The 26970-nt window shown below is 38.9% G+C and overlaps 2 protein-coding genes across 2 annotated transcripts; one reads left to right on the top strand and one right to left on the bottom strand.

Annotated features, from left to right (window-relative positions):
- Window positions 1-1091: 1091 nt before the first annotated feature.
- LOC136677155 (formimidoyltransferase-cyclodeaminase-like) lies at window positions 1092-9235 on the bottom strand. Its single transcript, XM_066654593.1, has 14 exons — window positions 9092-9235; window positions 7101-7284; window positions 6782-6910; window positions 6359-6447; window positions 5979-6158; window positions 5539-5676; window positions 4275-4406; window positions 4071-4132; window positions 3668-3797; window positions 3126-3287; window positions 2991-3034; window positions 2084-2222; window positions 1632-1727; window positions 1092-1439 (listed from the first exon to the last, which is right to left on the bottom strand). Exons 1-14 carry the CDS (start codon window positions 9143-9145, stop codon window positions 1356-1358), a joined length of 1623 nt encoding a protein of 540 aa, XP_066510690.1. The 5' UTR covers window positions 9146-9235; the 3' UTR covers window positions 1092-1355.
- Window positions 9236-17163: 7928 nt separating this feature from the next.
- LOC136676954 (CCR4-NOT transcription complex subunit 9) lies at window positions 17164-25152 on the top strand. The gene is made up of 8 exons (XM_066654267.1): window positions 17164-17469; window positions 18878-19057; window positions 19938-20053; window positions 21700-21809; window positions 22073-22182; window positions 22599-22697; window positions 23646-23737; window positions 24553-25152. The coding sequence occupies exons 1-8, from the start codon at window positions 17374-17376 to the stop codon at window positions 24719-24721; spliced, it is 972 nt and encodes a 323-aa protein (XP_066510364.1). The 5' UTR covers window positions 17164-17373; the 3' UTR covers window positions 24722-25152.
- Window positions 25153-26970: the final 1818 nt, after the last annotated feature.

Here is a 26970-nt window from a genome sequence, read left to right as displayed (position 1 = left end):
GATTTTTACAGCTGTGTCATCGAGAGCCTCCTGACTAGCTGCATCACTGTGTGGTACAGCAGCACGACTGTGATGGACCATAAGCGCCTGCAGAGAGTGTTGAAGACTGCTGAGAAGATCACCAGGACTCCACTGCTCTCTCTGCGGAGCATCTACCACAGGAGAGCCTCCTTTAAAGGCCCCACGCACCCCCAGCATATAATGTTCACACTTCTGCAAGAATGCAAGACCACCAGGTTAAAGAACTCTTTCTACCCTACTGCCTTCAGACTCCTGAACCTACCTCAGAAATAACCCTGCGTTTTACTGTCTACAGGTTTAAATGCCACTGTCACATTACCGTCATACAAAATGATTGTCAAGTTGTTTACATGCCAATGTCAATTTACTGTAGCACATGTTCACTTATGTATATATCTATAATTGAACTATTGTACTTTATACTAGTTATTATTTCTTGCTTCATTGTAATTTTCTTTTTCTATTTGGCATTCTTAGTGAGGAGCAAAGAAAGAATTTAATTGTAAACGGAAACCTGTCTCCTTACTGTGCAAATGACAAACTCTTTGACTTGACACTACTAAGGTATTGCTTAGCTGTTGATGTTTCATCAAAGGTGGTTGCTATGGCGCTTATGTTAGTTCAATGATTACTTATGTCCTCTTGAGCCATACTTATGTGATCCCAGTTGGTGGCTGAGGTGTGGCAAGACATTTGCTATGTTATCCAAGGCAGGTGTCATGTTACTAGTGTTATTCCAGTTGGTTGCTAGGGTCGTGTGATGAAATGTTGCCACCTGCTGACCAATCAGTGACTTTACAAGAAACGTGAACATGGTGATAAGGTTGGACAGAAAATGGCGCCATATCCTCACATCAAAACATTTGTGCTTTACATTTACTCATTTCAAATGTGACAGGGTGAGTGAGTGATGTGGACCCTGTCCAATGTGTGTCCCTACATTGAGCCTAAGGATTAAAGATAGGCTTCCACCATAGTCCTAATTATAATAAAATGTTTACAGAAGATAAAAAAAAATAATGAATTCATGCATACAACATTTCCATGGGTTGGTTATATTGTCTATATTAATTGCAGTGTGCAGATGCTTTTTAATTAAATGGTCAATTTATGTCTTTTTTGTACTTGTAAAAGACATATATTTGTCTTTTACAAATTTATTATAAGATATATTTGAACAAATAATGCATAATCAATGCAGAATATTCTGACCACACTGGAATACAGCAGTTTATCATTTTGTTTAAGATTTGATATAATACTGAAAAATGAAATATGAAAAGATTCTGGATCAAAATGCTTTGTTGTAGATTTGAAGGGAGAGAGGTGGGAATTCAGTGGCATTGATTGGCTGCCTCCAGCACTGCAGCAGCGCTCTCTCTTGCTTCCTGCAGTAGTGCGGATGCCCTTTCCTCTGTCTAATAAACACAAATAGAACGAAAAATAAATAATAATCAATTAATTAATTAATTAATTAAAAATATATTAATACATTAATTTAGAAAATATTTTTTTTCAGGAGGTGAAGAATCAAATGATTTAGAGGTTTGTTTGTGTATTGTTTTTTTAAGTTCCTGGATGAATGACGATGAATGAGTTTGTTTACTTACAGCCCTTCTGAAGGACTCATCGGTGATATTTTTTAGGTTGATGATGATATTGTAATAAGCTCCATACACAGCCGTCTCCAGAGCTTTAGCAGCTACCTGTTCATCAGGAGAAGAGTGCAATTGTCAGGTCTAGTTAATTAGTAGATCTTTAAGAAAACCAACTATTTTCACCAATTTTGGTGAATCACATTTCCCTATTTGTGTTAAAGTGAATCAGTTATATTATTGTGGTAAAAATATTTTTAATGTCAATGTACAGAATGTTTGAAGAAATTTGCATTTGTGTTGTCCATTTAATATCACAATTGCTTTGTAGAGAGGACAAAAATTGTTTTACAGCACTGGTTTTCACGGCTTACTGCTCGCTAACAGCTCAACTTACAGTCAATAACAACAATTTTCTTATTATAATAAGTTACTTTCAATACTCTCTGTGTGCCTTTCTCTCTCACCTGTGCGTCTGATTTGCAGGCCACATTGCCATGCTGGATGAGCTCTCTGAGTGCTGGCCACAGTGTGGTCACTTTCTCAGCAAGAGAAAGTGGAACACTCACAGCTTTCTTCAGGCCGTCCTGCATAGCCTGCTCCCTCCTGAAGAACAATAGAGATTAAAATTAATACAGACCACCTCCCATTATTTGCATTTGCAGCCATAAAGTAGATTATCCATAATGTACTCAGTGTTCATACTTGAAAACAATGTCTAGAGAGATAAAATCATGCTTGCTTTGTTTGAGCACCCACAGATGTGTTACTTATGTCCTCCGCTGTACTACAATTACATTTTAACAAAGTAAGCTTGGGGTGGTGTTATGCTTCTTTGTGCTAATTTGGTTGCAGAAATAACCTAGTGTTGTTTTAATAACGTAATAAGTTGAGCATGTCCCAGGCCAAGTTCACACCTGGCATTATCAAAGAACATAGTACAAATGTAAATGAGGTACAGTGCATGTCGTGGAATGGAATGGGTATATGTGAATGGAAGGGCGTTTTTCCGAAAAACCAGGACAATAGGAGTCCTGAAAAGGATGATTAATTTTCCAGGACAGACAGTAAAAAAAAAAGAACAGTCCCGGTAAAACCAGGACGTGTGGCCACACTAATGCCAGGTGCAGTGTGAAGGGGCCCCCAGTTCTTCTTTCAAGTTTCGGACACGTTCAATGTGTGCTGTGCATTGGAGGTTGAATCCACTAGATGGTGCTATAGCATGTAGTAGGTCTGATTGATAGCCGTATACAATTAAGTCCATTTCTCCCCTCCTATTGAGGATATTTATATTGAATTTGTGTGTTAATAATTTGAAATGTATATTTTTTTTAAAACACAGTTAATGACAAGTAAAGATGTGCATGAGCATACCTTTTAATTTCCTCTGGTGAGCTTTTGGACATTTTTAAAGCAGCCTGGAATTAAATAGAGATCATGGAATTCATGTTAATAAACAAGGAGTAAAAATATTACAACTTTATAATATGTTGGCGCACATGTGTTTACCATGTAGCTGTTAAAGGCTGTGCTGTCCGCATCTACAGTGAGCAGCAGCTCCTTCATGGCTTGATGAAATGGAGGGATGAGTTTCCTCATTACACCATCCACATCCTCAAACTGGCGCTTTCCATATGTCATCTGACCCACCATACAACCCAAAGCTGCTCCCTGAAAGAGGGAAAGAAAAAAACTAATCTGTAAAGGGAAAACAAGATAATATCACAGTATAAATAAAATTGTATAATGCTGTTAGTACTTGTTAGTAATACTTCATTACTCAGTTAAGTGTTGCTACAATGACCATGAAGGGATGTGATAGGCTTTGTTGCCACAGCACAGTACTGTTGTTACCGTGGTAAAGAGTATAGGGAACATGACAGCTAGTTTTAATCCCTTTCATTGTTACCATGGTAATTACTACTAATTGTGATGTACATTGATTGCAAGAGATACACCTAAATTTGTTACCATGGCAATAATTGTCACAGATGTGATAATCAGGCCTTAATGCAGCAATTGAGAGAGATGTGATAATTATTTCTCGTTACCATGGCAGCAATGGCTGCAGAAACAGATCCTCCCCCTGGAGCAGCTGTCCTGGCACCAACACTGCACACAAACTGCTGCAGGGACAGAGACACCAGTCGTCCCTCGTCCTGATTGGCTTCCACCATATATCTGTGCACAGCAGCAGCCAATCATGTAGAGAAGAGAGCATTCATGTCTTCACTGGAGAGATTATGTACACTGTACACTTTGGAATAAAAACTGTCCTAATCTTTACGTTAAAGCATGTAATAAAATAAGGAGTGGCTTACACTAGTCTACGATCACCATGCTCACTGCCAGACATGGGCAAGCCCCAGTTCAGTAGTGGAAATTTGATTTATAAAGAAATGTTAGATGAGCTGGTGTCTGCATACTTTTGGCAATAAAAAAGTAGAGACTTACTCTATGATTCTCTCTTTAGGAATGAAGGGACCCAGAGAATCTAAACCCAGTTTGCTGATGACCTAATAAAAGGGATTAGATCTTAAGGTGAAAAGTGTTCTACAAAACTATAATCCAAACAAAACTACACTGAATTAGTTGACAATGATATACGTTTTGTTTTCATTTTGCTTTAAGGATATTGCTGAATGAGCTTCTTCTCACCAGCCGAACTTTGTGTTCCTCTTCAAACACAAAGAGTTTATCTCTCTGGATGTAGAAATCAGCACAGTCCAGCACTGCTTTTAAGGGGATGAGTCCAACAATCTGAGAGCCAACCACTGGCAAATTCAGCTCCTGGACAATCAGACACCTTGTTAGCATTCACACTGAAGTCGCAATAAATCTGAACTGAAACTGTAATATAAACAAATCGTCACCATCCAAAGAATTCACTGTATTTCACTTTTTGTTGATTTTTAATTTACTATGTCATTTGTCACAGCACTTTCCTTCACACTGTATGAAACTTTCAAAATGAATAGATAAATAGTAATGCTCCAAAATTATGTGGAATAAAATCTTTTTATTTGCGTCACGGTAGTGTCACAGTCGCAAAGCTCCAGGGACCTGGAGGTTGTGGGTTGAAGTCCCGTTCCGGGTTGATTGTCTGTGAGGAGCTTGGTGTGTTCTCCCTGTGTCCACATGGGTTTCCTCCCACAATCCAAAAAAACACACATTGGTAGGTGGATTGGTGATTCAAAAGTGTCCATAGGTGTGAGTGAATGTGTGAGTGTGTGTGTGTGTGTCGCACTGTGAAGGACTGGCGCCCCCTCCAGGGTGTGTTCCTGCCTTGCGCCCAGTGATTCCGGGTAGGCTGTGGACACACCGCGACCCTGAATTGGATAAGCAGTTACACTGACCTCTGCTGACCGTTGAAAAAAGTTTTTTTTCCTTTTCCAATAAAGTTACTGCTTTGGAGATGTTTTATAAAGACACTAACTAAATAATTTATTTAATTACACACTAATTAAAGATGTGCACAGTTAAATATAAGCTATTTTGTGTTAACATGTAGCTAAAGGTACAGCAATGTTTAAAGGCCAGTTGTGGACATTAAGGTTTTAGGATACATTGCATTTATTGAAAGTGCAAACACTTGGCACATTTTTGTTTATATTGTTTATTATAGCCATAATATACAAACATGACACAGCATGTAGTGGGGAAAGAGGATTAATTAAAAAAAGTCATTATAATAAACAAAACAAACAAAAAAATTGAATACATCAATGACCACATGCAAATGAAAATTACTGACATACTTGCACATTTTAACAACCAAAATAAAGGTAGGTTAAAGTGGTGGAAATACAAGGTGGGTGTTTATGATAAAGTGGCCAGTGTGTATAGTATAGTGTAATAAAAATAGTGCTAATAAACTGACCACTGAGCAGAGATAAGTGTAAACTTAGGTGCAGAAACTCACTCTCGCATCCCTGCAGATCTCCTCATACACACTACTGAGAGGTGTCTGTTCGAAGTCTAAGATGTTGGTGGACACCTGAGCCAAGTTAGACTCCTCCAGGTACCAGCCCATCCCCTGCACCTTCTTCAGAGTACCTGGCTAAAAAAAACACACACACATACTACAATTATAAAAAGATACATGATGACACTGAGGCTAAGCACTGAATTGCACCTTTTTCTGAAAGAGTGTGAATGAATGAGTTACAAGCAAGTTAAATCCAGCTTCATATCTTAAATTGACATTCTGTGTGTGCTCAAGAATTCTACAGTGTACTATCAAAACCTCTTTATCAGGGAAATAACAATTTGAATAAAAGATTCATCCTGTTTCCACACCTCTTCTGTGTCGTTTGTCCAAAAGGACAAAAACCTAAACCTCAATCTGACACATGAGTATACCTGGTCTTTTCCTCTTCCCTGCTCACGTATGTCCAAAGCAATTCTGTGTGCCTGCTCTTTGGTGCTCAGCAGGTTCACGTTGTATGCGATGAGGAACTTGCGAGCTCCGGTAACTGTGGCCCCCCATGAAGGAACGAAGGTGGCAGGACCATAATCTGGAGCCCACTCATGCTTCTTTAGCTGTAGGAGAGACATCTTCCAGTTAGAGTTAGTACAAGCTTGGTGGGGTTTTTAAAATAAAATAAAGAACTGAGTGGAAAGTCAAGGCCTTTAAGAAAGTGGCCAGTGTGAAAAAGTAGTAGGTTTGGGTTTCTAACAAAGTAGCCAGGGTGTGAAAGTAAAATGGGATTGTTTCTATTAAAGTGAAACTAGAGTTAGACCTTCTCTGCTAAAGCTTCATATTCTCCCACTCGTATAGATGGTAGAGATCTTCTGCTCTCAGTCCGCGCTGCCTCTCCATAAAGATACACTAAGAGAGAGTGAGAGAGTGATTTGTGATCTCAAAAACGTGTTACATTCAAAACAGGAGGACAGTGCAATCATAGTTCCCATATATGGATTATAGACTATAGACTGACTAGGACGTCAATGTTTACATATCTACAGTAATGTATTTATGTATTTAAACAGCAACTCAATTATCTATAAGTTCACATTTCAGAATTGTATAAAGTATATAGAAATATTCTTAGAAATGACATAATGTTATAATAGCTTTAGAAAAACTGCACCTTTCTTTTAAGCAGTGCACTCATGAGACACAAATTCTATGCTCTACTGTCTTCCATTCTTGTGTATCTTACCTGGAACCTGCAGCAGGTCGGCTAGCCTCCGTCCAAACTCATTTGCACATTTCACACAGTCATCCATACTTGTGTTTTGCACAGGGATGAAGGGACATACATCCATAGCCCCTGTCCGAGGATGCTCACCTACACATAAAAACATGAGACTAATTCAATTAAATTCCTAACCTTGAGTGAGTGAGGGTTTTTGAATGAGTGAGAATTAAGCTAGTTCCATGAGGTTAGGAATATCAGCACAGTTGGGTGCTATTGTGTTTTATATCAATGAAACTTGTGGCCTAGGTTTTTTTTTCCAATTCAAGTTCATTTGTGTTACCAGAGTGTTTGGTCATGTCGATTATGGAGAAGGCAGTTTGGGCAGCATTTATCGCCCCCTCCACTACGGCCTGGGGGGATCCTACGAATGTGTACACTGTCCGGTTAGTGGATGACCCAGGGTCCACATCAAGCAGACTGCAGCCCTCTGTGGCTGAGATGGCATCAGCTATGGCATCAATCACCTGGATTGGAGCAGAACATCTTGAAACATATTTACACACACAAGTCATTCAAACAAACTTTAGCAATGAATATTCTTGGTATAATGCATCACTATAATTGTACCCTATCAATTTAAAGAAAGAATACATTTTTCTTTACAGTTTTCTGCAGTTTATACTCCAAAAAGTGTGTCCCAGTATAGCAACAGTCATGTATACAAAAATACATCCATGCTACTACGTCTCAGTGTAACAGCTGTTTGATGACAAAAGGTTGGAGAAAATGACTGGTAGTTCCTTTAATATATCTTTCGTGGGTATTTTGCTATACTTCATGTAAATTGTAAGTTAATTTGCATATATATTAAACTTTTAAATATATAGTATTCATTTTAACAAAGTAGCAGAAAAAAAATCTAATTGTGGGTGATTTTAAAGTAATGAAACTGGCAATAAAACTTATTCACAACTGTATAGTGCTCTTGAGTGGCACAGTATTTTTATCCTTGGCCTTCCCACCAGGAAATGAATTATTCATATTGATGATCCTTATTGTTACTAATCCTAGAGAGCACTCACTATCTGTGTAAAATAACGCCCCTCTCCCACCAGCAGTTTGAAAAGAAGCATGTGGTTGCCTCACTGTGCAATCAGGGAAGATGGAACTGAAAACTAATACTAATTTTGGAAAGAAATTGGCATTAGATTAAGATATCTAAATAAATAGAGAGAAAATGAATAAACAATAAAATAATTTGCAACTTTTGGTGGTAAAGATGATTATTGCTTCTTTAACAACTTAAGGTGAGTGTGTGATGATGCAGGTATGCCATTAGTACCATGTAAATTGGTCAGATTTGAGCTTTTATTACTTATTAGTAACTTTGGACTCCTAACTCCAGTGCAAAATCCAAGAAACAAACTTCAGAAACTAAAAATGCCTTGTCTTAAAAAATTGTAAATTAGAATTTCCAATGAAATATTACTTTAAATATTTAAATAAATAAATAAAACTTCTCAGGCCAGAAATTTGCAAATATTTACTTTCCAAATATACTTCAGGGTGGCACAACACGCACTAACACCACTACCACATCAGTGTCACTGTAGCACTAAGAATGATCCACCAGATCCATCATACCTGCTCTATGGTGGTCCTGACCAATGAAAATCATTGAAGGAGAAATGGGGATTTAAAAAAAGCATGCACAGAAACAGGAGGACTAGAGTATGTAAACGTAGAACTACAAAACTACAAAGTGCTTCTTTATGATCAGTGGAGCTGATAAAATGGACAATGAGTGTAGATACAAGGTAGGTGTTTCTAATCCAGTGATTGTTTAGTTGTTTACACCATACAAACACCTGCACATTTAATGTGGAATAATATGTATGCTAAATTTAACATAGTAGAAAAACACACACACACACACACACACACACACATATATATTTGCATGGTCGATGAAAAATGAAGTGAGGTTGTGGCACCTTTTGTTCTTCCTGATATGTTAATCTCATCAAATGAGCAGAGTGTACTAAAATATGCAGAAATGCCCGTTTCTTGTAGATGTTCTTGTCATGTTAATATAACATAACGCTGCTCTTTCTATAGCTTCTATGTTTGCAGTTATGGTTAAAAACACGGTCTAATTTTGTTAAAGAATTGGATATAAATATAAATAAAAGTCAGCCTTGCCTAGATTTGTAGCCCAATGTATATGCATGTAGACCAGTATGCAAGCATGAATTATGAAGCATTGTGGTTAATGGCATGCTCAATAACAAATCAATCCTTATTTTTCTTTCGGTTCACGGCTCCTTTTACCTCTTTATTTCGTCCCTCGGAGAAGTTGGGTACACACTCGATTAGCTTTGCCATGGTTGTGAGATCACACTTGGAATGAAACACTCACACAGATCCAAGCGCTGAGCCCTTAAAGCTCTTCGGACAAGTTTACACAGCCGTCACCAAGTCAGAGTTCCTCTGGAATGATTAACCTGCCCCACAGAGCATTATGTGGGTCAGCAGACAATGATTGTCCACTTTTTTATATAACACTGTAGTCTGTCCCTTTTAATCACTGAAATGAATGCTAATAATTAAAATGTGTATAACAAGAGTTACACACATTCACCACTTTATTAGAAAGTGCCTTCTATTTCTGTTCACTCACCATTTTATTAGGAACATACCTTCTGTTTCTACTCACTAGCCACTTTATTAGAAATCCCACCTTTTTAAATCTATTGTATGGATAGACCCCAATTCTAAGTCCTCTCAATGGCCACTTTGTTGGAAATATCCCTCTTCTACTTCCATATACTTGCCATTTTATTTGTTGTCTACTTACATTAAGGCCTGCTGTTGTCCTAATATTATGTGGGTGGAGGACTATTCTCAGGATCCTGTGTCATTTAGGTTATAACTAAATAACCTTGCAGTAATTACTTGTCAGCTAAATCCATCTTGTAGCTCCAGTGCAAAAAGTGGCAAAATGTAGTTAAATAGCTACATACTTTATTTAATTATGTACTTTGAATAATGCTAACTGGAAGCACTGCACAGTACGAAATCACAAAGTAAAATATGGTTTGATTCCCAGCTTTGGCAAGACTCCGAATACTACATTAGCCCATACATCCGTAACCTTAATAAAACTGTAAATGGTTCAAGTTAAGTAATGGCATTATAAGCTTCTGTTACTTAGCTACATTACATTTGCAGATTCAGTTCAAAAGCTAAAAATAACATATCATGAGTCATTTCTATTTGACATTGTGGGACATTTGGAAATTGTGTGAATTAATGTTGGGATCAACTGACTGCTTTAATAAAAAAAACTTTAATGGAACATAGTAGGCATCTACACTCTCTAAGTAACAGAGCTGTGGATCAATCCCTCAGTTTAATAAATTACTCTTTCATCTTTCCAAAGCATTTCATCATAACCCAAAGCAAACACAATGTCTGCAGGGTCTTAGTTAATTAGTGATTCAGCGGTGGGCAAAAAGCTTGGAGGGGGGACTCTTTTTTGAGTGATGCAACTGATTTTCACTAAACATTGTCAACAGGCCAGCACTTCTTCCTACTTGACTTTTAGAGATGGGAAGTACCCTGATTTTCTTATTGATCCTAGTGAGTAACAGGAAATCTACTATCTTTACAGAGTTATTCTAAGAAAAAGAAAATGCAGTGAAACCCGGTAACTACAGATGTTATCCATTATCCATCCATCCATCCATTTTCCACCGCTTATCCGAGTCCGGGTCGCGGGGGAAGCAGTCCAAGTAAAGAAACCCAGACCTCCTTCTCCCCAGTCACTGCTTCCAGCTCCTCCGGGGGTATACTGAGGCGTTTCCAGGCCAGTCAAGACATATAGTCTCTCCAGCGTGTTCTTGGTCTGCCCCGGGGCCTCCTTCCCATTGGACATACGCAGAACACCTCACCAGGAAGGCGTCCAGGAGGCATCCGGATCAGATGCCCGAACCACCTCAACTGGCTCCTCTTGATGTGGAGGAGCAGCGGCTCTACTCCGAGTGTCTCCCGGATGTCCAAACTCCTAGCCCTGTCCCTAAGGGAGAGTCCAGAAACCCTGCAGAGAAAACAATCTCATTCTTTCAGTCACTACCCAAAGCTCATGACCATAGGTGAGGGTTGGGACTGTAGTGGAGTATGGGCCAAATATGAACACTGGACAATGAAGAAATAATGAAATGAAAGGCTTTGAATTAAACCTTTCTCACTCTGACCAGGACCCTGCACCCCCACAAACACCCACACACACACACCCAATCTAAAACATCAAAGAACCCTTTAAAGTAACACATGGCCCCAACAACCCCCTTCTCTCTTTTAACTAACAGGAACTGTCGAGATAACCAATTTTTATAATGCTCTTAAGAGACAGGAACCTCAAACAAAAGGAAGGATTATAATCCCGCTTGGGACAAAGTGGCACCTCGATGTCTCGTTATCTTCCACGGGAATCAACATATGTTCAGAGGGGGTGACCTCGAATTGAACCCCATTGACTCATCTAAGCGACAACCTACACATGGATCAACAGCAACCCCAAATGGACACTGGCGAAACTACGCCTCGCTCGGAGTCGCCGGAAACCATAGCGGAAAATAGTCGAACTCTGATTATTTGTGTATAAGCAGATGTATTAATGTCACTTTCTGTACCCTCAGATGAATGCCTACCTCCTAATGAAATGTTGTATATTGTGGATTGTTTCTATCATGAAAAGAAATCCTACCTCTGAATAAGAGAAAACGGATTAATATTCCTTTCTAGCGTATCGTCATAAATGGGACCTAAAAATGAAACCTTATGTAAATGTTTGATATTAATGATCCAGTGTACCCATTGTTATATGTTGATAACAGGTATAAGAATTTCAATACGCGAAATTCATATTCTTTATGTGTGAATCAATGATTCAAACCCCCTTCGACTCTCTCCCCCTCGCGAGAGTCACGTGAGACTGAATTTGTGTCCAATCAGAAAGAGGACTCCTCCCGTTAAGGCGTGACCGTGCCAGCCTTGAAAACACAGAGCAGCCCAACGCAGTTCAGTTCGAAGTTCAACAGAGTTACGAGAATTCAGTCCCGAGAGCTCGACAGAAGTAACGAACCACGAAAGAAAGCCAAGAAGAGTTCAACCGACGAGAAGAAACTTTGAACAACAAAGAAACACTTTCTTCTCCACGCCGACAACGAAACAAAGGAAAATCTCAGACTTCAGAAAAAGCTTACGAGAGACGTCTCGAAATTAGCTAAGAGTATGAAGTTTTACTAATACGTCGAGTAATTTGAATATCTTCTTTTCTTTTAATCTTGTTTATGTTTAATTACCCATCGAAGTGTGATCTCACAAGTGATCAAAGCGGGTGAAACTTATTTGTGGCCAAAGTAAGGTATCAACCGTTTGATTAGTCGATAACAGATATATTAACGTTATAACTGATTCCTGAAGACAGTACTCCTGGAAAACTGAACAACGAGACTAGCTAATACTCTGAAAAAGCCGCTCCATTCCGGTGGAAACCAGCCACGCCTGTGAAAATCCAAAGAAGAGAAATCTCGATCGACGCAGCTCAGCTTGGAATCGAAAGTCTTCAACTCAACCGGAAAGAGATCCTCCATAAGCGGGCCTGTTTCTCACCACGTGGGAACGACGAGAGCACCCCAGGACACGGAGATTAAACAGCAGGACGCGACGGCTCGGTGAAACGGCGAACGAGTAAGCTAGCGTATTTAACACCTTTTCCAGGAGCTGATGTCTAAATAAACCCTCTTTATAATTTATCATTTATTAACCTTAGTTAGCAACAATTTAATCACAAGACAGTAGTGCCTAGCCCACCTTAAGGTCAAAATCGGGTTTTTTCCCGCTGTGATACCGTGAGATTATAAGGCTACGCTATGTTAATTAAATATCTTCTCTTTATTAATAAACTCTCATTATTTGAAATCACAGTGTTTGCGATTTGTTCGTTATTCTCCTGAAAATCCTGACGTACTCATTTAGCATGATTATTATTCATTCTCAAACTAATTATTAATGTTTTAATTGCTTAAGCCAATTATAAATCTTAATTAATTTCATTAAGTCAAATATCAGAGGTTGGAGGAGTTTGAATAAGGTCAAGGCTATAAAACAAATTATAAAAATATATGTATATGTTACACTACAGGACGTAGATTGAATGGTAAATCGAGAGCTTTGCTTTTCTGCTCAGCTCTCTCTTTACCACCACGGACCGATACAGAGCCCGCATTACTGCTGACACTGCACCGATCCGCCTGTCAATCTCCCGCTTCATCTTTCCCTCACTCGTGAACAAGACCCCGAGGTACTTAAACTCATCCACTTGAGGCAGGATCTCACTTTCAACATGGAGAGAGCACTCCACCCTTTTCCGACTGAGTACCATGGACTCGGACTTGAAGGTGCAGATCCTCATCCCTACGGCTTCACACTCGGCTGCAAACTGGTCCAGCAAGAGGTCACCCTGGAGGTCCCGGCTCGATGAAGCCAGCAAGACCACATCATCCGCAAAAAGCAGACATGGTATCCTGAGACCACCAAACCAGACACCTTCTGCCACTTGGCTATGCCAAGAAATTTTGTCCATAAAAATTATGAACAGAACCGGTGACAACGGGCAGCCCTGACGGAGTCCAACCCTGACAGGAAACCAGTCGGACTTACTGCCAGCCATACGAACCAGACTCCTGCTCTGTTTTTACAGGGACTGGATGGCTCGTAGCAAAGAGCCCAGTACCCCATACCCCCAGAGCACCCCCCACAGAATATCCCGAGAGACACGGTTGAATGCCTTCTCCAGATCCACAAAACACATGTAGACTGGTTGAGAAAACTCTCATGCACCCTCCAGGACCCTAGCGAGGGTAAAGAGCTGGTCCGGTGTTCCACGACCAGAATCCACATTGTTCCTCCTTGATCTGAGGTTCAGTCGGGCTCTCTTCCCCAGTATCCCTGCATAGACCTAACCGGGGAGGCTGAGGAGTGTGATCCCCCTATAGTTGGAACACACCCTCCGATCTCCCTTCTTAAAAAGGGGGACCACCACCCCAGTCGGCCAGTCCAAAGTCACTGCCCCAGATGTCCACGCGATGTTGCAAAGACGTGTTAGCCAGGACAGACCCACAACATCCAGAGCCTTGAGGAACCCGGGGCGAACCTCTACCGCCAAGGAGTCAGCCCCAGTGATAGATGAGCCCTCCCCAGGATCCCCAAACACTACTTCCTCTGTGGAAGACGTGCTGGTGAGATTGAGAAGATCCTCAAAGTATTTCTTCCACTGCCTAATGACGTCCCCAGTCGAGGTCAACAACTCCCCACCCCCACCATATACAATGTTGGTGGAAAACCGCTTTCCCCTCCTGAGTCGCCTGATGGTCCCACACCCGAGTTTTTGTCTTAGCGACAGCTAAAGCCGCGAGCCGGTTAGCTCTTTGGCACCTTTCAGCAGTCTCTGGAGTCCCCCAAGCCAACCAGGCTCGATAGGATTCTTTCTTCAGCTTGACAGCCCACCCGGCCAGTGCCACCCCGACAGGCACCGACAACCTTGCAATCACAGCTCCGTTCAGCCGCCTCAACAATGGAGGTCCAGAACATAGCCCATTCGGACTCAATGTCACCAGCCTCCCCCGGTATGCAGTCGAAGCTCTGCCAGATGTGGGAGTTTAAGATCTTTCTGACAGGTTCCTCTGCCAAACGTTCCCAGCAAACCCTCAGCACACATTTAGGCCTGCCAGGTCTGTCCAGCATCCTCCCCCGCCATCTGATCCAACACACCACCAGGTGGTGATCAGTTGACAGCTCAGCACCTCTCTTCACCTGAGTGTCCAGAACATATGGCCGCAGGTCCGATGATATGACTATAAAGTCAATTATCGAAATGCGGCCTAGGCTATCCTGATGTCACGTGTACTTGTGGACACCCTTATGCTCAAACATGGTGTTCGTAATGGATAAACTGTGACGGGCACAGAAATCCAATAACTGAACACACTCGGGTTCAGATCAGCGGGCCGTTCCTCCCAATCACGCCCCTCCACGTCTCACTGTCATTACCCATGTGAGCGTTGAAGTCCCCCAGCAGAAAAATTGAGTCCCCAGAATGAGTACTCTCCAGCACCCCCTCTAGGGTCCCCAAGTTTCAATAAGCGAGGATCAGAATGCCAAGGTCCCTACCCTCGGCTGACACCCGATCCACAATGCACCAGACCCGGATTACTACCTCTCCCACATGTGGTGGGCCCATGGGAGAGTGGACCCATGTTGCTCCTTCGGGCTGAGCCCGGCCAGACCCCATGAGTGAAAGTCCGACCACCAGTTGCTGGCTCCAGGGTGGGGCCCCGGTAACCCTACTCTGGGCAAGGGAAGCTTTGTCTCTGTTTTTACTCTCTTCATCTGGGTCTTTATGGATCACTCTATGTCTGGCCAATCACCTAGGACCAATTTGCCTTGGGAGACTCTACCAGGGGCTATTGCCCCAGACAACATAGCTCCTAGGCTCACGCAGGCACGCAAACCCCTCCACCACATTAAGGTAGTGATACAGGGAGGGGTTTATTAAAAATTAATATTTTGTAAATGGTTGCTGGCTCTCATCTTTTTATATTTATTTCATCCTCTGAAAAATGTTTGCTATTTTTAATGTGAAATGTATTACAATGCCTCATAAAACACTTTGCTACCACTTTAAAATAAGAATACACTAATAAAGGTCAATTAAGAGATTAATATATGTTTATTACATGCTTATTAATTGGATTGTAAACACATTAAAATCAATAATCATTTTGTCACAACTCTTCTGACTTCTGTTTTGTCTAATAATAAAAGTCAGAGAACTTACTGAAAGCATCAAGGTAAAGATTAAACTAAGATCTGAGAGTGTGAATTTTGTCATTTCACATGTTAAGGTAGAGAACATAATCATCGGTGTCTAAAAAGGCATTCTTTTGGTGATTGGTTGATTAAACTTAGTTGTTAAATGGTTAAACATATTAACAATATGTGCTGAGGTTGACAGGCTTAATGCTGACTGATGGAGAAAACAAAGTAAGGTCAGTATCCGGCAAGATCTGAGGTTGGACAGTGTAGATGGATGTGGGTTCACTATTTGGCAAATAATATTACTGTTACACTTTTTATCTACATGTCATAAATAATTATATAATGTATATAAATTATATTTAATGTGTATAGAACCTTATTAATAACATAAATAGATTGTAAAACAATTGTAAAAACAGATTTTTAATAAAAATCTTCATAAGTGTGGTTTTATTCTAAAATCGTAACTTTTAATTTGGTTGGGAATAGCCATTTCTGCTGTAACCTGGTTGTTAAGGTGTTTCTAGGTCATTTCTGAGTTATCCCAAATTGTTGCTGAAGTGTAGCTATGCAGGGGTGACGTTAGCTAAAATGATAAACTTTGGATTATGAACTGTAAAACAATGTGTGAAAACAATAGGCAACATATATGTGACCATTTGTGCTTTGAGAAGTTTAAATGTTTCAGATGTCTGGTTCCTATCATCACCATGTTCAATAACTTCTGACATGTGAAGTATTTCCCACCAAACCACCCTCAGTCACTGTCCATGCATATTACTACATTTAGTATGTACAAAGTGTGACATATTATTGACATTTGGTGTTAAATATGACATTGATTAGGAAAGGTTGTGAACATAACATACTGCTAGTGGGTACAATATTGGACTATTTTGCTTTTTATGTACAAAACTATACTCAATGTTTAAAGCAATGTCTCTGCAACACTTTGATGAACACAATTATCACAGAATTATGTCACCTTTGCTAGAGAGAGAGAGAGAGCATTCTTGTCACCTGACATTTAACTATGAACCCATGCCCTCTTTAAAACACAAATAAATATACAGGTCAGTTGTGATCACTGGTTACGTGCTTTGATTTTTATTTTATTTTTTGTGGTGTTTTATTGGTTATTTCTTTGTCATTTAAAGATATTTTATATTTGATTTTTCATTTTGTTTAAATCTGGTATTTAATTAATTTATTAATTATATTGTCATAAAGCAATTTTCTGTTTGGTGACCTTGGCTTAGAAAAGCATGCAAAGCTGACCTAAATCACAAATTAAACCCAACTGTTCATAAAGGTTATAAAAGTACCTTCATTCAGCAAGAGGTTCTATGATTATGCCTCTATGTCAAATTACCTTTTAGCCACTCATCTGCAGTTTGAAGGTCCTGCCCTGCAAGCTGACAGGATTGGCTCCTTAAATTTATGACATAAGAAAGTTTGACTTTATGACCCTGGCTGCATCGCCCATTTGAGGCTGTCCTTGGAACACTAAGGTTTTGTATTGCTGGACAATGGCTCAATGGTTATTTCACTCATGATATGCATTTTAGCAATTAAAAACCCCCACGTGGACAGGGTGATTTTTTTTTTTTTTACCGGAGTTGTAGTCAATACAGAAAAGAAGTTGATCGTACGCCCTCTGCTGGAACTACTATGACTTGCGTTTGAGTTGTGAAACGTTGTATTCACAACAGACAACATTTTCTATGTGAATGAAGGAAGTTTCAGTAATTTTGGCAGAGAAGGATAATCCACGGCTCCAGAAAGGTGAAATACAGCCCTCTGACAGAATGCTGGCCACGGGAGCGGTGAGTTAGAGAGCATTGTATTCACATTTTAACCTTCATTTACTATCACTAACTCTGACTGAGGCCTGTTAGCCAAATAGCTACGTAGCTTACGTTGGCTGCTTTTCCGTCCACCTTAAAAAGTGTCTTGAATAGGCTTATTTTATGGGGCTGTGTTTGGCTTCTTGTTCAAATATTCTGTTCTACCTTAAATGAGAAAACTATATGTAGCCTTTGGGTTATTTGTTCACCGTTTTTTTTTTTTACATTTTTTTAATTCTACCTTAAATGGACGTAAATTGGAGGAGGATTATTTGAAAAAGGCAACCTGACTCGTACAATGCACACATATGGTGCACTATTTAAGGTGGACTGAAAAGAAGGTGGAAGTTACCAAAATCAAGTTGCACTATTTTAAGGGGCACGATAGCCAAGTTAGCTATCGCTAAGGTATCTGACGTGTACTGTTTGCTTTAAATGCACATTTGAAATCGTTGCTTCTATAATATTACGTATTTTTGATTTTACAGAGCTTGCATTTATTATTTAATGATAGATTGGTGATTCAAATAAACTGAAAAAAATGAATATGATTGTCTTGTTGTTGGCTAATGCTAACAATGCTAATTATCTGTTAGCCCTGCTATACTGTGAGTGTGGGATATAAGTCTTTATAGGCTTCAAACTTTCCCCAAATAACTAATAACTCCCATAGTTTAACAATGCTTCCTATTAGTTTAATAAACCATTCCTTTAGTTTCACTAAGCAGTTCTGGAATAGTGCTTCATTCAGTTTAACTAAATGGAGGGAACCAATTTATTGCGAGAATGAATTAATAAATTGAGGAAACACTTTCGTAAAACAAAATGTGTAATTAAATAAATTGATAATAGGCATGTACTGAAAACAACAAATAGTGGGCTACTGGGATTTGAGTAGCAGTTAAAACAAGGTTTGTGCATAAACCATGACCTATGTCATTTTTGTCATATTGTAATATCAGTGTTATTCTGAACATAAACATTTACGACTTTCATACAATAAACAAATACTATGATTGTTAATTTAATTATTTGTATATAGTTACATTTAAAACCTAATATATAAAGACATCCCAATTTACTGAAGTTATATTAGCGAAAATAATGTCTTATCAAATTGTTGTGCCTGTGATCATACAAAAGCCATTTGCATTCTATCAAAATGTGATAACAAGCAGGACTAAATTAATTTTTGATCAGGGAGCAATGATGTGAAAATACTTTTAATTTAGGCTGATTAGTCATGGTGGTGTGTGGTATGTATCACTGCTATTTTTAATGTAGAAGAATAAGGTTTGGTTCCATGCCTGTCTAATATCCTGCTACATCAATAGCAAAAACATTTCTGAAATACAATAATTGTAAAATTTGACTGTGTGTGTTTAAGGCTGTAAGTACTGCGCTGGCACAGGTGGACAGAGAGAAGATTTATCAGTGGATCAATGAGCTCTCAAGCCCTGAGACGAGGGAGAATGCACTGCTGGAACTCAGTAAGAAACGAGAATCTGTGACTGATCTGGCTCCAATGCTCTGGCACTCGTGTGGAACTATTGCTGCACTCCTTCAGGTACAAACAAAAACGTTGGAGCATTTAGAAGACTATACTATATAAATGACATTTATTTACATGGGTTGAACAGTAACTCAAGCTTAAAGTCTTTAAGTAGGATCCTCGCTCTTTTTTTTTTTTATTTTTTATTTATTTATTTTTTTTTTTCTCCTCCCTTTCTACTTGTTTGTGAAATTGAGTTTTGATACAAGGTATAAGGTTCAGCAAGTCAGATTTTCAGACTTGCACATTTGAAATGTAGATGTCCAACTTGTATGTATGTTGAACGTATGCTGTAATCACTTAACTAAAGAAATTTGAAACTGAGTTCTGAGATAAGGATTGTACAGAAATTTTTTAAACTACAAATTTACAGGCCTTGGTTATTTTAAAGAATATAAATAAATAAACTGTTAACTGTTGGAATAATCAAAGAAATACCTTTAGAAATAACTTGGTATATGCTGTTCAGCTAAGATCAACTGAAAAAAATAATCTACATTTTACTAAACAATATTCGGGCAGCACAGTCAGGTCAAGACGTTGTTATACTCGGGGTGGGGTAATGCCAGACTCATACCAGTAGCTTGTACTTTGGGAAATAAATGAAATTTGCACAACACACAGAAATCTGCCAATTTAATAATGTCTGGTTTCATTAGGACAATTATAAGGCATTACCTGAGGAAAAACCAGACATTTTGAAGATGAGAGAGGCTGTGCTTGCTGGCCAAAGGACCAGCACCAGGCCGCTGCTCAGTTTGAATAACATCGTTTTTTTGTTCTACCCATTCCCAGCTGCAGTGCTTCCCTCTCTGCCATCAAAAAAGGGAAAAACTCATATCTACTTATATTAAGTAATTTGATTGTATTTTTTTATTGTTTTTTTTTTATACAGGAAATAGTGAATATTTATCCCTCAATTAACCCCCCCACGCTGACGGCCCACCAGTCAAACAGAGTGTGTAATGCCTTGGCATTGCTGCAGTGTGTGGCCTCACATGTCGAGACACGGTAATTGTTGCAGAACATACTCTACACCCTCCAAACAAAAACATATTGCATCTACGGCCATTAAAACAAAGCTACTGTATATTGTGTCTGTGTATGTTTGTAATTTTGAAATATTTTTCACAATCTATATATATTCAGTTTCAATATGTTTTCTTTGTACTATTTTCCATTTAATATATGATTTAAAGCCCCTAGGAACTCAATTGGAAATTTAGATTTTTTTTGTATAATTCTAAACTTGGGTGTCATGTGAAACGTTCAGCAAAGTTCAAATAAAAATGTAAAGGAGAAATGTAATAAATCTCTCCTCAAAAATGACCAAAATACGCTCCTTAGAGCTGTCTGAGAACAGTATGTGCATGGTCCAATATGCTAGTGACTGACAGCTGTCTATCACTGGAGAACAGGATGCTGTTTACGTTACAACACAGCCTTGAGACAAAACAAAAAAGTTTTTTTTCTGGGTTTTTACTCTGAAGTTCGGTTGTCATTTTACACAAGATAAACAAAACAATAATATGGCACAGGCGGGAAGAAATGACATTATACAGCCGTTCATGTCTTTTTTCTTTTGTGTGTCTTTGGTGTGATTTTGTTAACATAATTGTATGAATGGGATATCTTTCCCAGCTGCTGCTCTGCTGTGCTCCCCACTGAGTGTAGCTGTTATCATCTCAGAGAAGAGACTTGGCTACAGTAGCCTTGTGATTGGTCAGGGTAATACTGACAAAAGTGTCACCCAATTTTAGGACTGCCCTTTCTACATCAAGAGGAGAGCAGTACTGGTGATTTTTGAGGAGTGATTTATCATATTTCTTTTTTGTGTTTTTTATTTAAACGTTGCTGAATGTTTCGCATAACACCCAAGTTTAGCATTATAAAAAAAAATCTAAATAAGTTCCCAGTGGCTTTAATGGTCCGTGTACGTTTTGGTAATTTTATTCTCATTTTAAAAACAGATATTAAAACATTAAAAACGGATGGTTATTAGATTTTTATTTCATACCCAAATCCATATAATGTAATATCAGATCTGATATTATGGCTGTAGCAGATGGTTCCATTCTTGACATGTGTGACAGAGTGTGGATCTAAAACTACCATTCTATCTAACAGCTCTAGTAAACTTACAAGAGAAACATAAAAAAAAAGTGCTTTGTATTTATGCATCTTGAGTTACCTTGATGTTAAATATTGGTTTGAAAAAAATATTTCAATTTTTCCGTCTCTTATTCTTCACAAATTTGTTGTTTTGGTTTCAAAGATCAAAAAAAGAAATATTGTTCATTTTTACATTATATGGATTTGGAGTATGAAATGAAAATCAAATGACCATCTGTTTTTCATATCTTAAATATCTGATTTTAAGATGAAAATAGAATGACCAAAATATACACTGACATACACTGCTTTGAACATCAACTTATTTTTTATTTTTATTTTATTTATTTTTTTTACGTTTTCCACAGAATTTTGTTTACGTTTTGTGCACTTCCTTGGAAATGGGTTTGCAATTTGCACTGTATGTCTTGAAGGCTCATCTATTGTTGCTGTTCAAGAAGATTGCTATTTTCGCATTATCCAGTATTGATATGATGCATTCCCAGTATATTTTCAGCAGCTTATTGAGCTTTGGTTTGTTCCAGCTCTGCATTTCTGGCAGCCCACATTCCACTATTCCTTTACCCATTTCTGCACACGGTCAGTAAAACGAGACCATTCGAGTACCTCCGTCTCACCAGCCTTGGAGTCATTGGTATGTGCCAGTCTGTTTCTTGATCTGTTTTAGAGATGAGCTTATGAGAAAGGTTTTTGGTATTTTAAAATTACATATTGGACATTTGGCTAAAAACGATGCTGAAAAATGTTACATATAAATATATCCTTGATAATATTAAAGTATCTGAAATATATTCAGCCGGTTTGTTTTAAATTTTTACACATATTCACATGTTTAAAAGAGAAATGTTTAAAACAATGTCCCTGTAAACCAAACATCGTCTTGTTTTGTATTTCCAGGAGCATTGGTCAAAACAGATGAGCAAGAAGTGATTAACTTCTTGTTGACAACAGAGATCATCCCGCTGTGTTTGCGCATCATGGAGTCTGGCAGTGAACTCTCCAAGACGGTGAGGTCACAAATTCATCATGCTGCCCCTGTTAGAACTGTTGAGACTAACAGTGATCTTTTAAAGTGGCAATTTGGTCACATATTTTAATCCAGAGCACAGTAAATGTATATCCAGGCTAAATACTAGGCTGCACGATGTTAATTCAGACAAATTTTTATTTGTAATGCTTATATTTTAGTTTTAATTTCATAAATCATCTCTTGGTAAACAAAGGATTTTAGATGTTAGCAAAAAACATGTTGCCAGATAAAGAATAAATCACTGAAATCAGAAATGACTAGTAATGTAACAGTTCAAATATCGAAATCTGTTGAACTGAAAACTTATGTTCACAGTCTGATCTGTGAAATAAGCCCACGTGCTGTGCTGTGACGAGGCTATTTGTATTTACTACTGTATCTTTTGTGTTGTAGGTTGCTACGTTTATTTTGCAGAAAATCTTACTGGATGACACGGGCCTGGCCTACATCTGTCAAACCTATGAACGATTCTCTCATGTAGCCATGATCCTGGTAAGGGCAACATGCTGATTGAATCACAGTGGGGTTAGTTTGGGCAGATAATGTGGTTAATGTGGTTTTTAAGGGAACATTTAAGAGCTTAAGGGAAGTTTAGGGGAAAACCTAAGGTACATTTTCACTCAAGGTGTTTTATGAAACTGGGCACAGGGTTTTATAGAGAGTGTGTGTGTGTGTATACAGGGGTTGGACAACGAAACTGAAACACCTGGTTTTAGACCAATACAGCATCAATTCGTCTTGGGAATGACATATACAAGTCCTGCACAGTGGTCAGAGGGATTTTAAGCCATTCTTCTTGCAGGATAGTGGCCAGGTCTCTACGTGATGCTGGTGGATGAAAACGTTTCCTGACTCACTCCTCCAAAACACCCTAAAGTGGCTCAATAATATTTAGATCTGGTGACTGTGCAGGCCATGGGAGATGTTCAACTTCACTTTCATGTTCATCAAAAAAATCTTTCACCAGTCTTACTGTGTGTATTGGTGCATTGTCGTCCTGATACATGGCACCGCCTTCAGGATACAATGTTTGAACCATTAGATGCACATGGTCTTACTGGTGCAATGTGCAGTTAATTAAGATTGGCCACCAGGCTGCTCCAATTTAGCCATGAAACCTCCCACACTACAATGACAAGTGTTTCAGTTTCATTGTCATTCAATTGAATGATTGTTCACAATGGATGCAGCTTATAGTAGCTGAATTTACTAAATAACCGTGTGTGTGTGTGTGTGTGTGAAGTTGACACTATAGAAATGATAAAAGGGAAAGTATGAAGAATTTCTCTGTGCATGTTATTGATGATCTATCCATAGACCTCGTTGTATTTGCCTGCCTCATACTTTGATTTGCTCCAGTGCTGACCATGAACTTTATTAAATTCAACAGCATTTATCATGAGTGATTTCTATACATTTTTACATGGTTGTCTGTTGTAGGGGAAGATGGTACTGCAGCTTTCTAAAGAACCTTCTGCACGGCTGTTGAAGCACGTTGTACGCTGTTATTTACGCCTCTCCGACAACTCCAGGTATTTCAAACATTCTTTTAATCCGTCTCGTATGTTGTGTGCTCTTTCCCTTGAATTGCTGGCCTGGCTAATTAGCAAGCTTTTTTCAGTAAGAACATGTATAAATTGTACTTTCAATTTATACAGCTAGTATAAGTGGGGATGAGATTGGTCGTTCAGTTTCCTGGACCACTAAACCTGTGTCATAATGGCTGGGAAAAATTACAACATTAAGTAGTTGTTGGCCCAGGTTCAGAGAGGACAATGTTTGGTTCCAGACTCAGGCTGCAATCCCCCTATTAGTGACCCCTGCTCTAGCCTATGCTTTTATACAACTTATGCTACTTAGCTATATTAGGTACAATTTACATTAATTTGGTATATAGGAGTATATGTAAACCATTGGATATAAAACCTAGTGGTCTGTTTAATTTGAATTAGTTTTGGGAGAAAAGCGAAATGGACGAGAATTGTGCCTGAGTTGCGTCATGGAATTGCCTTTGCTGCTGATGAATGGTTGAATGCAGCCTTAAAATTCAGCAGATTTAAGATATCTCAGTAGGCAGCATAATGATGTATCTTAGAATTGGGACAGCCTATGTATAGGGAGAGCGCACACTATGACGTAAATTGCCCTCTATGTAGACAGCTCACTAGGTTTTGGGACAGACCCATTGCGTACGTGTTAGAGTGGGTGTATAAATTTACATACACCACATTAAATTTTACATCACTCAGGTGATGTTTGCCCAGGTTAAATGTTGTTTGCCCTTTCTGTCTGCCTCATAGTCTCACTCTCTCTTTTTTTTTTTTTTTTTTAAACACCCCTTCTGTAGAGCGAGAGAGGCTCTCCGTCAGTGTTTACCTGACCAGTTAAAAGACACAACCTTTGCTCAGGTGTTGAAGGATGACACCACCACCAAGCGCTGGCTCGCTCAACTGGTCAAAAATCTGCAGGAGGGACAGGTAACGGACCCCAGAGGAATCCCCCTGCCTTCGCAATAACACACACAGAGACTTGGGTCAAACAGTGAAACAGAAACAGGGTGTAAAGATCACACGTCTGTAGCTGATGTTAGTTGTTTCATGCTTAAACACTTAAAGGACTGTTCTTGAACACAAGAGCACTTACATGCGATGTTTTCTTGCCAAGAGGTGCTTAATATTTTGCTCTCAAGTTTAAGTTTAAAAAGTTTTTCATGGGTGTTTTTTCCAGAATTACCCTGGATGTTACTGGACTTTACCAGCAGCAAAACATACTCCATTATTATTTTTATTTTTTTTCAAACACCTGCCTCTTTCTTCATTCTTTCTCCCTTAATGTCAAACTACTCGCACAAAGCTGATGGAGATGTTTGAATACTGTAAAATAAAATTGAATCACCCTATCCATTCTGCAACCTCATGGGGGCGTTGAATGGAATTGGGGAATTGGATTTTGTAAAATATTTTTGATGGTGGTGTTTACTGTGTTGACTGTATTTCAGTGCATAAAGGAGCTTTACAAAACATTAAATCATGCATGCCATTTTATTTCTCGAGCCTTCAGCTGTTTTTCGTATAGTTTCACAAAATATTTAATTGTAGGATGAGAATTGTTTTCATGTATATTATTGTGGATATAACATTTTCAGCTAATATTTTATTACTGACTTACGATACAGGTATTATTATTATTATTGTTGTTGCATAATATCAGTACCATAATAGAGTTGAGCTATTCCTATTTTAATTCTCAAATATTGTGTTATTTGTGTAAGATGCAGAGCACCTCATTGAAATAGACTTCAACTCACTCACATTCAGTTTTACTAATACTCACGTGCTCACTCAAGGTTAGTCTAAATTTCCTGTTAATGTGGCACCACGCTCACTTTTTAAGAGCTGCTCCACATTGGGTAATATCTTTTCCTCTACATCAGAGAAATGTGTCCTGATTTTACAAGTAGCACACACTACTTTTTAAATAAGTGTACTTTGTTGTTATACTTGGGTATATTTCCTTGGGTATGGGAAAGTTGCTCTATAAATTGTGCATATTTTTAATAATAATAATTATTATTATTGCAAATATGATACCACTTATTTTTAGTTTAGTAGTACACATGTGCAGCACAGGGGTGCAACAGGTAGTGTCACTGTCACACAGCCCTGTGAACCTGGGATTGTGGGTTCGAGCCCCGCTCCAGGTGACTGTGAGGAGTTCTCCCCTTATCAGTGTGGGTTTCCTCCCATGGTTCAAAAACACACGTTGGTAGGTGGATTGGTGACTCAAGAGTGTCCATAGGTGTGTGTGTGTGTGTGGTGCTCTGTGATGGATTGGTGCCTCCTCCAGTGTGTATTCCTGTCTTGGGCCCAGTGATTCTGGGTATGCTCCGGACCCACGTGACCCTGACTGTGATGAATGTGTACAGACAATGAATGAATGAATGGTTATTACCCACCTATGATTGTATCAGAAAGCTGATGGTAGTATTGTTGATTAAAAACAAGCATTAAGTGTGATGATGTAATTAAAATGTGAAACACTGACAGCTGATTGGAGAACCATGTTGTGTAACAAATATGATTGGACACTTAGTGGCCAACTGCGTGAGAGTTTCACCAAGGTGCTGCTCGTAATGGAAAGTGGTTTGTGTGTGTGTGTAAAACGCTAAAGGGACCCCCAGTGTAATGATGGCTGCAGCCCTGTGTGTGTGTGTGTGTGTGTAAATGGAGCTCGGAAGCAGAGCTCTGCTGTGTTTTATTAATGAATAGAAACCTGATCGGATGGAGACAGAGGGGAAGAGACCCTACATCAGCACAGACTGCACCTCCTGCCTCCTCAAATGCTCCAGGAGAGTGGGTGTGAAAAAGGGCCAGGCAAGGACAGCAATCTAAAGAGGAATTCCAAAGATTTGTTAAAATTCCTCCATTCCTCCTTTTTTTTCAGTGGTGGTGATAGTAACCAAATCTAACATTTTATTTGTTCTCCATTAGCACTAGCAAAAATCGGCAGATAAAAACAGTACAGAGTAATTAGAAAATACTTTTATATGTACATACAAGGAATATTTTTTCTGTTACATATGTTTATCGTATTAATGTATACGTTGTTTTAATGTCCCAAACTTGATGGATTCAAAACCAGCAGTGTAAAACGATGTGAAAGTTTAAGAGAGTAAAAATAAACTTTCACATCCTTTTACACATTAGCACAGTCCTTTTTTCTATGATTATGGACCCTTCAACACAGCCCTGTGACTTGTCTGTCA

This window comes from Hoplias malabaricus, chromosome X2 (assembly GCF_029633855.1).
Source record: "Hoplias malabaricus isolate fHopMal1 chromosome X2, fHopMal1.hap1, whole genome shotgun sequence".
NCBI lineage: Eukaryota > Metazoa > Chordata > Actinopteri > Characiformes > Erythrinidae > Hoplias > Hoplias malabaricus.
Note: the sequence above shows the minus strand (reverse complement) of the source record. Positions and strands in the feature narration are given on the sequence as shown.

Excerpts from the sequence above, each read along its gene's own strand:
- LOC136677155 (XM_066654593.1), bottom strand. The coding sequence starts at position 9,145 with ATGGCAAAGCTAATCGAGTGTGTACCCAACTTCTCCGAGGGACGAAAT. Across the intron at positions 3,798-4,070 it reads CCTAAAGAGAGAATCATAGA|ATATATGGTGGAAGCCAATC; the intron begins GTAAGTCTCTAC and ends TGCTGTGCACAG. Across the intron at positions 1,728-2,083 it reads CCTGCAAATCAGACGCACAG|GTAGCTGCTAAAGCTCTGGA; the intron begins GTGAGAGAGAAA and ends CCTGATGAACAG.
- LOC136676954 (XM_066654267.1), top strand. The coding sequence starts at position 17,374 with ATGAAGGAAGTTTCAGTAATTTTGGCAGAGAAGGATAATCCACGGCTC. Across the intron at positions 19,058-19,937 it reads CTATTGCTGCACTCCTTCAG|GAAATAGTGAATATTTATCC; the intron begins GTACAAACAAAA and ends TTTTTTATACAG. Across the intron at positions 22,698-23,645 it reads CTCATGTAGCCATGATCCTG|GGGAAGATGGTACTGCAGCT; the intron begins GTAAGGGCAACA and ends TGTCTGTTGTAG.